Source organism: Diospyros lotus, chromosome 11, assembly GCF_014633365.1.
Source record: "Diospyros lotus cultivar Yz01 chromosome 11, ASM1463336v1, whole genome shotgun sequence".
Lineage (NCBI taxonomy): Eukaryota > Viridiplantae > Streptophyta > Magnoliopsida > Ericales > Ebenaceae > Diospyros > Diospyros lotus.
This window is the reverse complement of record NC_068348.1, coordinates 32,768,856-32,779,579: the sequence shown is the minus strand read 5'-3', so window position 1 is coordinate 32,779,579 and position 10,724 is coordinate 32,768,856. Positions and strand designations below refer to the sequence as shown.

The window sequence follows — 10,724 nt, the reverse complement described above, 5'->3', positions numbered from 1 at the left end:
ATTATACCCTATTACAATAATACCCCTTTATTACTCATAAGGTCATGACAGGTGTCTAATAGGGTATCTACTTCAGTATTTCAATCTCTTCATTCTTTCTCCTCATTTTCTTCTTCTTCTCCTCCTCAAGTAGCACAGCCCTCAACTCCTATCCTATCTACATCTTCTTCGTTAGATTCCAGAAATTCATCTACTCCATCTGTGATTATTTGTCCAAAGATTCAGTCACTTGTTATTAACCCTCACTTACCTAAACCTAAAGCTGCACCTACACCTTCTGTTCATCCTATGGTCACTAGATCAAAAGCCAAGCATCTTGTACCTACCTCTCCTCATGCTTTAGTGAGCTCTCTTGAACTTGATTCGGTTCATGAGGCTCTTTTAGACTCACGATGGGTTAAAGCCATGGAGGAGGAAGTTTCAACTCTACACCGAAATCATACTTGGGATCTTGTTCCCTTCTCTAAGGATATGAACATAATTGGGTGTAAATGGGTGTTCCAAATCAATTATAAGCCTGATGGGACTATTCTTAAACACAAGGCCAGGTTGGCGGCCAAGGGTTTTCTTCAAAATCCAGGGGCAGATTATACTGAAACTTTCAGTCCAATTGTTAAAGCTCCCACTATTCAGGTGTTATTCTCTTTAGTAGTGACCTTTGGATGGGATATTTAGCAAGTGGATGTAAATAACGTGTTATATATCTTGTGAAACTTCAAATGAGGCCCAAAGGCAGGGGGGCATTTTCTGGCAATCGTGGGCTGCTATTTTGGGCACCCACTGGAGGGCCAATTTGCAGTCGTTTTTGGGCCAACCCAAGCCTTATTGCTTTTGGTTTTTTGTCGCTTAGCCTGTAGCCGTCCCTCTTGCACGATCTCATCCAGGCCATCTGTGCTCCTTTATTGTGTGCAATCCCAGCCATTCAGTCAGATTATTTATTGCGCCTCAAGATTGCTGATTCGGGGGTGAAGACGAAAGGAAAGAGGGGGTGCCGAGTGAGTGGTCATTTCTAGGGTTTTTTCTTTTCTCTCTCGCTCACTCTCTCTCTGTAAATGCTGTACAGTTCGTCTTCTTTTGGGTTCCCTGATTTTGTTTTTGATCTAAAGTAAGCTCCTAATCTGTTAGTGATTCTAAGCCTTGTTGTATAGAAAATCAGGGTTGTTTTTGTCTCGATTTCATTGTAACCAGATTGAATATATTTTAGTGGAGTGAGCTCTTCTCACCGGAGCTCAAGTGGACGTAGCCCCTGTTTGAGATGAACCACTATAAATCCTTGTGTCTCTTGTTTTGTTTATGTTTTGAATATTGTCTGTATTGATTTATGTCTCTCGGTCAGATTTGTTGATTTCATCAGTGGCGATTTTGACTGTGTGTGTGTGTAGAGATTTTGCTATCTCTGTTTATTTGTAACAGTGGTATCAGAGCCTTTGGTTTTCGCATCCAACGTTTTTGGGTCAAAATCTCGATCGATTCTTTTTCTCGAAATCTAGGGTTTCCTTTCCTTTTCTCTGTGTCGGTGTTGTTTTAAAATTCTAGGGTTTTTTCTGAAAAGACCCTGTCAGCGGGAGTTTGCTGTACAAGTCTCAGTCAGAAATCTAGGGTTTATTTTTGGGCATTTTTTGTGTATCACGAAAATGACAACAACCCGATTTGAAATCGGTACATTCGATGGAAAGGGAGATTTCGGTAGTTGGAAAAAGAAGATGAGGGTCCTTCTCTCTCATCACAAAGTGCTTATAGCACTTAAGTTAGATGATAGAAAATGGTCACCTGAGCAGTTGGCTCAAACTGATGAAATCAGAGAAAGGCTTTTAATTTGATATTCCTCCATCTTGGTGATTCTGTTATCCGCAAGGTTGACGGTATATCTCTACCTCTTGAACTTTGGAATAGATTAGAATCTTTATATTCTGTAATGTCTGCTCCAAATTTGGTTTATTTAAAGGAAATGTTGTTTAACTTTAAGATGAATACCTCTAAGTCTATGGATGAAAACATAGATGAATTTACTAGACTCACTTTGTTATTAAGAGGTACTGATCAGGCTTTAGGAGACACTAGTGAAGCCATGATTTTGTTAAACTCCTTACCTGATGATTATGATGTAGTGAAACATGCTTTACGTTACACTGGTATAGTCCCTAATATGGAACTTGTTATTTCTGGTATTAAGGCTAGAGAACTAGAACTTAGTACATCTAAGAAAATAGGCAATAATCTGTTTGTTAAAGGAAATACTGATAAAAGAAATTATACTGTGAATACTGAACAACATAATGGGTCAGGACAAAAGGGAAAAAGAAAGGATAAGAAGGGAAAACAAAAACAAAAATGGAAATGTTACCACTGTGGGAAAGAATAACACATAAAGAAATATTGCTATGACTATTTGAAAAAACAAAAGCAAGGGGGTAATGTAACAGTAGCAGCTAGTAGTTCTAACTGTTTGGCTGAGGTGCTTAATGTATCTTCTAGCTCTGTTATAAATGAATGGATTATGGATTCTGGCTGTTCTTTTCATATGTGTCCTAATATTGACTGGTTTCACAACTTTAATAACAGAGAAAGTGGGATAGTGTATATGGGAAACAACCATTCATGTAATGTTCAGGGTAAAGGTGATATAACTCTTAAGTTGCATGACAACAAAGTAAGAACTCTCACTGATGTAAGATATGTACCTGATCTTAAAAGGAATTTAATTTCTCTTGGTACCCTTGATGAGTTAGGATTCTCATACAAAGCTGAAAACGGTTCTATGAACGTTTTTAAGGGAGAAAAGTTAATCCTAACTGGTTCAAAGAGAAATGGTTTATATGTTTTAAATGTTTGTTTTCACTTCTCTGTTATATCAAACTTTGCATGCTATGTTAACACTGATAAGACGAAACTCTGGCACTTGAGACTTGGCCACATGAGCCTGAAAGGATTGCAGGCACTGTCAAACCAAGAATACCTTGGTTCAGTGTCTGCTAAGACGCTCGATCGATTTCTATGAACCATGTGTGCTAGGCAAGCAACACAGGATGAGTTTTCATAAAGGAACTCACCTGGCGAAGGCATGCCTTGAGTACTTACATGCAGATCTTTGGAGACCCTCCCAGGTCCCCACCCATGGCGGTAACAGGTATTTTCTTTCTATCATTGATGATTTTACTAGGAAGGTGTGGGTTTTTCTATTAAAAACCAAAGATCAAACATTAGAGAAATTTAAAACTTGGAAGATCTTAATAGAAAACCAAGCTGATAGGAAAATCAAAACTCTTAGAACAGACAATGGGTTAGAATTCTGTAATAAAGAGTTTGATGAATATTGTTAACTCCCAAGGAATAAATAGGCATAAGACTGTTAGGAACACACCCCAACAAAATGGGTTGGCTGAAAGGATGAACCGAACCCTCCTTGAAAAAGTGAAGTGCCTTTTGTTCACATCTGGTTTGCCTAAATCATTCTGGGGAGAAGCCTTAGCAACAGCTTCACACCTAGTAAATAGAAGTCCCTCTACTGCTCTTAATTTTAAATGCCCTGAAGAAAAGTGGATTGGAAGGAAATTAAACTTCAACTATTTAAGAACTTTTGGCTGTGAAGCCTATGCTCATCAGTCAGAAGGTAAGCTGGAACCTAGATCCATTAAGTGTGTTTTTGTTGGGTATCATGAAGGAACTAAGGGATATAGGCTATGGGAAAGACAATCTAAGGGTGTAAAAATTATCATCAGCTGAGATGTTATATTTAATGAATAAGTCTTCCCTTGCAAATTATCTAGATTTGATGAATCAAATCAACATAATGACACAGATAATTTTATCAGCTTAGGAGGTACCCAAATAGAGATGGAGCACCAAGCTATAGATGATAACCCTCCTAATGCTCCAGTTATACCAGACCTTCAATCTGAAGGAGACCCTTCACCTACATCGAACTTAGACCAGACCTCTGATCATGAATTTGATCATGAGGAACAAAATGGTGAAACTGGAATTGAGGTGGAGCAACATGACACCCCTCAACGTAATCTTGGAGACTACTAGCTTGCCCGAGATAGAAGCAGGAGGTCTATAAGACCACCTGCTAGGTATGCTTTCTCAGATTTGGTGTTTTGTGCCCTAGTGGCAGGTGTTGAGATGAGAAACAGTGAGCCTTCCTCTTATGAGGAGGCTGTCAGCTCAAAGGAAAGTAAAAAATAGCAGCAAGCCATGGACGAAGAAATGGCCTCTCTGATGGCCAACAGAACTTGGGTTCTTGTCCCTCGTCCAGAAAATCAGAAACTGATCCAATGTAAGTGGTTGTTCAAATTAAAGGACGGTATGTCTTTTAATGACCCTATTAGATATAAACCAAGACTAGTAGCTAAGGGGTTTACACAAAGGGAAGGGATAGATTATATTGAAATTTTCTCTCCTGTGGTTAAATTTAAGACAATCCGCATGATGCTTGCAGTAGTAGTCCAATTTGATTTAAAACTTGAACAGTTAGATGTTAAAACTGCCTTTTTACATGGAGACCTTGATGAACACATTTACGTGGTTCAACCCAATGGTTATGTTGTGTCTAAAAAATCTGATCATGTTTGTTTGTTGAAAAAATCTTTGTATGGCTTAAAACAAGCCCCAAGACAATGGTACAAAAAATTTGATAATTTTGTTCTAGGGGCTGGTTTTATGAGAAGTCAATATGACAATTGCTTCTATTTTATGCTCTCTGATATTCCTGTTTACCTACTGCTGTATGTAGATGATATCCTACTTATTAGCAAGTCTAAGTCAAAAATTAAGGAGTTAAAGTCTATGTTAAATTCAGCATTTGATATGAAAGACTTAGGCCATGCTAAGAAAATATTAGGAATGAAAATTGAGAGAAATAGAAGCAACAATAGCCTTAAGATACATCAGCATGATTACTTGGTAAAAGTTGTTCATAAATTTGGAATGAAAAACTGTAAAACTGTTATGGTTCCATTGGCTGGACACTTTATTCTATCTAAATTACAGTGTCCCACATCCAACTCTGAAATAATAGAAATGGAAAATGTCCCTTATGCAAATGTAATTGGAACAATTATGTATTCAATGATAAGTACTAGGCCAGACCTTGCATATTCAATTTCATTACTTAGTCGATATATGTCTAACCCTGGGAAAATTCATTGGGATGCCTTAAAACATTTGCTTAGGTACATAAATGGTACTGTATGCATTGGTTTAAATTTTAAGAAAAGATTTGATACACTTGATCTTGTTGGATATGTTGACTCTAATTTTGCAGGGGATAGAGACTCCAGAAAATCCACCATTGCCTACTATTTTACCTTGGGTGGAAACTGCATCAGCTGGAAGTCTCAGTTATAGCCTCTCGTAGCTCTGTCCTCTACTGAGGCAGAGTATGTGGCTGTAACAGATGCCTTCAAGGAAGCCATATGGCTCCGAGGTATTCTAAAGGAAATCCACTTGCTTCAAAGCAAAGTAATGGTTTTCTCGGATAGCCAAAGTGCCATCCACCTGTCCAAAAATCCAGTGTATCATGATCGGACCAAACATGTGGATGTGAAGTATCATTATGTAAGAGAAATGATAGCCAACGGAACTGTGGGCATCCAGAAAGTTTCTTCATCCAACAATCCTGCTGACATGGGTACCAAGGTATTGACTGCAACTAAATTCAAGCATTGCTTGAAATTGTTGCATATTGATGATGGCTAAATTATTTGTCATCTAGAGCTGTGAATGTGAGAATTGTAGCATGCTGTACTTATATTTTCATATCTGATTACTTAGTCATTTGATGTTTCAAGATGGAGTTTGTTATATATCTTGTGAAACTTCAAATGAGGCCCAAAGGCAGGGGGGCATTTTCTGGCAACCGTGGGCTGCTCTTTTGGGCACCCACTGGAGGGCCAATTTGCAGCCATTTTTGGGCCAGCCCAAGCCTTATTGCTTTTGGTTTTTTGTCGCTTAGCCTGTAGCTGTCCCTCTTGCACGATCTCATCCAGGCCGTCTGTGCTCCTTTATTGTGTGCAATCCCAACCATTCAGTCGGATTATTTATTGCGCCTCGAGATTGCTGATTTGAGGGTGAAGATGAAAGGAAAGAGGGGGTGCCGAGTGAGTGGTCATTTCTAGGGTTTTTTCTTTTCTCTCTCGCTCACTCTCTCTCTGTAAATGCTGTACAGTTCGTCTTCTTTTGGGTTCCCTGATTTTGTTTTTGATCTAAGGTAAGCTCCTAATCTGTTAGTGATTATGAGCCTTGTTGTATAGAAAATCAGGGTTGTTTTTGTCTCGATTTCATTGTAATCAGATTGAATATATTTTAGTGGAGTGAGCTCTTCTCACCGGAGCACAAGTGGACGTAGCCCCTATTTGGGGTGAACCACTATAAATCCTTGTGTCTCTTGTTTTGTTTATGTTTTGAATATTGTCTGTATCGATTTATGTCTCTCGGTCAGATTTGTTGATTTCATCAGTGGCAATTTTGACGGTGTGTGTGTGTAGAGATTTTGCTATCTCTGTTTGTTTGTGACATAACGCTTTTCTAAATGGCAATCTGCAAGATGCAGTCTTTATGACTCAACCTGAAGGGTTTGTAAGCTCTAAGTTTCCCTCACATGTTTGTAAGTTGAGTAAATCTTTATATGGTCTTAAGCAAGCTCCTCGAGCTTGGTGTACTAAATTGAGGACTACTTTACAGAGCTGGGGTTTTTCTAGAGCTACTTTTGATGCTTTGTTGTTCATTAAACGTACCTCAACTTATGTCTTGTTCATCTTGGTTTATGTTGATGATATTTTGCTCACTAGTTCAGACCCAACAGCTCTTAAGTCATGCATTTATGACCTGGATAAATATTTTGCCCTGAAGACTCTAGGATCCGTCAATTCTTTCCTAGGGTTTGAGGCTTACCGAGATACAAATGGTTTATACTTAACCCAATCTAAGTACGTTTTGGACTTGTTGAGGAAAGCTGCAATGCAAGACTGCAAACCGTGTGATACACCAATAACTTCAGGAGTATCTTTGACTAATGAGGGAGATCCGTTTACTAATCTATCCTTGTATAAGACTATCATTGGGTCACTGCAATATTCGACCTATACACGCCCAAACATTACTTTTGTGGTTAACAAATTAAGCCAATCTTTATCTAAACCTAAGGTACAACATTTGTCAGCTTGCAAAATACTCCTTAGGCACATTAAAGTGACAATTGGCTTGGGTTTGTGATTCTCTCCCTCACATGATGATATGCCCCTAGCTGTCTATATAGATGCAAACCATGCTGGCTGCAAGGATACTAGAAGATCTACTAGTGGTCTTTGTGTATTTCTTGGCAAAAATCTAATTGTATGGGGGTCAAAGAAACAATCAGTGGTAGTCAGATCTGTTGGAGAAGTTGAATATTGAGCTGTTGCAAATGGGGTTGCAAAAATTTTATGGTTAAGATCATTGTTTTTAGAATTGGGTTATCCTTGTACTACTACTTCAGTTGTTTGGAGTGATAACCTGGTTGCAAAAAGTATGGCTGAGAACCCTGTTTTTCATTCTCGAACAAAACATATCAAGATTGATGTTCATTTTGTGCGTGAAAATGTTGAAAGTGGTGAAGTTGAAATTATATATATTCCTACAGCTTATCAAGTGGTTGACATTTTTACCAAAGGGCTGGCAAGAGATCAATTTCAGCTTATGTGTGATAAACTTGGCCTTAAAATGTCTCCAATGCGTGGCAAGTCTGGTGCTTCTACAAGCAGCTTAAGGATCACAAGTTCTTCTTCTATGGAGTTTGATTTGAGGGGGAATGTGAAAGCATAGCAGACTTCTTATTGTATCTTTAATGTTGTGTTGCTGCTACTGTTGTTTTATTGTAGTTAGGCAATTATAAGGCACCTCGGTTATAAGGTGATTTCTATAAGATAGCTGCTATATAAATAGCAGCAGCGTCTCTTCTCTTTTAAGATAGATTTTGTGTAATACTTTGTTCTCTGATTCAGTAAAATTCCCGAGAGGTATTTCTTCTTCTTCTTCTTCTTCTTCTTCTTCTTCCTCTTGTGTTCTTTGTTTGTGCCCTAGGGTTTTGTTACAAGGAAAGGGTTGTATTTGTACACAACCTTCCTTACTTTTTCTACAAAGAGATTGTTTCCACAATTTGAACCCATGACCTTCCAATCACAAAGGATCAACCATTACATTGCTATCAAGGCTCACATTCAATTCTAACAAACTATATTAAACTAAAATCTTACTATATCGCCTACAAAATCTTCAGAAATATTCCTTGATCTCTAGATATGACTGCTTCATTAAGTATATAATCAATCAATATCTTAGATCAGCTTATCAAGTTGTTCTACTCTTGAATCTAGGTTATAATTGTTCCATAAAAAGCCAAAACATTGGGGCCAAGTAAAAATCAAATCATGAAGACAAAAGTAAACCCTATCCTGAAACAAAGATGACCAGCAGGAAACATAGCACGGAAATCTCAAATAACGACTTCCTCGAAACCATTCAAAGCAATTTTATGTGCCACCATGTACATGGCAATCCTGGAACAAGGGAGAAACCAGGAATATTATGCACATACCACAACAAATTTTTCAAGACACGAGATTCATGTGAACTATTCTGCACCTTGAATTGTTATGCAGCATATTGAAATGATGACAGAGAAAACTCAGCCAATCATGCACTAACTTCTTCCACAGCAATAAAGGCTTAAAACAACAGAAAGGTTAACAGATGACCTTGAAACAATCTAGGTTAGTTAAATAATAAACAGGTGATCTCCACACTATTAAACAGAGTCGAATCAGTTTGTATCGATGCTATCAATAACCTGCATGGTTTATGAAAGGTTTAGTTAACATAGTAAACCCTGATAAACTAAATAATTAAAGATTACACCATAAGTAATAAAGGGCAAATTAGACCCAAGCCATGAAGCCATGATCTCAAGAAGTAAAGACTACCTACTTTCAGTTACGACTAAAATCTGAACCTGTAATCATCCACCGCCTATCATCTTAGGTATACAAAATGAACTGTATAACCCAGTGACCAGTGTGCATCAAAAACAGCGAGCAGCTACATCATCGGCGAGATTAAACAAAAACAGCAGATCCCCAAAAGGATTGAAAAATTTGACAAAAAGAGAGAGAGAGTCAAACTAGGTGTTGTCTACGCACTGAAGATGCATAAGAACCTAATCCGCAAATCTTCAAGGAATACAATTTACAAATGCATGATCCGACAATCAATTTGCAGGTAATAATTCATCAAAGCCCGCATGAGAAACTTCATAGAGACCAAATGGGCAACAGAAGCATGACGAAAGGGAAAGAAACCTGAGATGGGGATAATACCTGGAACGACAGACCAAGCTTGTTGGAGCGACCTGAGATCCCAAAGACGATGGTGAATAGGGCAGATGCAACAACGAAAGTTCTCGTGACTGGGGCATTGTCTGTGGGACAAGACAACAACGGGGAGAGAGAGAGAGAGAGAGAGAGAGAGAATTAGCAACGCCTATTCTGAATTAAACAAGTGATTTGCGAAATTTCACACCCAACGATACGTACTGAAACCAGATGGGCCACCGCCGTTCATCTTCGCAGTGAACCAACGACCTTTCTCCCCTAGACTTCGGTTTGCTCGCTCTCTCTCTCTCTACTTTTCTTCCGTTTTTCCCTTTTCCTGGTCTCACAGTCTCCCTCTCTCCTGGGCCAGGTGTAGGCGCTGGTTCAGTATATGATTTGGATTTCGGGCAAACCATGACGATAGATAAACCAGAAGGGACTTAATATAATAAAAATCAATAATAATAATGTTGTAAATTGTATTAAATTCCTATTTTGTTCACTCCATTTATAATAGGCAAAAACTCGATAAATTTATAATTTTGGCATATTTTATTATCAATTTGTAGTAGTAAGATTTTAATTATGGTATACTTTATCGAGTGATAAATTTCATATAACAAAATATAAAATATATTTTAAAAATTTATAATTTTTTAAAATTTATCTAAATTATTAATATTGAAACAGTCACACATTAATATATATAAATAATATATTGATACACAAATAACAATTTCACAAATATTAAAAGTGACATCTGAGTTGAGAGACTAACCAAAAATAAGTAAAAAGAAGTGTAGCTTTATTCGCCCATAACAGGATTATTTTAACTTTCGTTTAAAAAACTAATACCCTATTTTCTCAATACTCTTTTCTTATTCTTCAAGCCTTCCTTTATCATTTCTTATCTCTCATTTTCCTCTTATTCTCTGGTTAGCCTAATGTTGTCGCCATTTTCTCTGCACGTTGACCACTAAGGTTTTCTTGTGCGTCGACCATCTCGCATCGTCGTTGCAGCCTCACCCACGACGATGCAATGACGATGTAGGGATGATGCAACGGCGAGGTGGCAATGTAGTGATGAGGCGCAATGAACGATGGTGAAGGGAAGACGATGAGAGCAAAGGAAAATAGAGAGAAATAAGAGAGAAACATGGTGGGTATGAACTCTATTCAAAATGACCTTTTTACTCCCAAATTAATAGGGTAAAATTACCCCGTCAAAGAGAGTGAACAAAATCACACTTGGTAAAAAGTAATAAAATTTCAACTGATGACATTATTTTTGTTTTAATATTTTTACATTTTTTGTGTGTGATTATTTATATTTTTTATTATTTTGATTATATTTATATTTTTAAATTAATTTAATTT

At 37.6% G+C, this 10,724-nt stretch overlaps 1 protein-coding gene across 1 annotated transcript in view; it reads right to left on the bottom strand.

The window, feature by feature from the left end:
* The window catches only part of LOC127812911 (rhomboid-like protein 20), a 29,626-nt gene extending 19,878 nt beyond the window's left edge, over positions 1 to 9,748 (bottom strand). The window contains exons 1-2 of the mRNA XM_052353486.1: positions 9,570 to 9,748; positions 9,354 to 9,454 (exon numbers count right to left, since the gene is read on the bottom strand). Coding sequence (XP_052209446.1) covers positions 9,354 to 9,454; positions 9,570 to 9,597 — 129 coding nt within the window. The 5' untranslated portion in view covers positions 9,598 to 9,748. The remainder of the gene's footprint in view (positions 1 to 9,353; positions 9,455 to 9,569) is intronic.
* Positions 9,749 to 10,724: the final 976 nt, after the last annotated feature.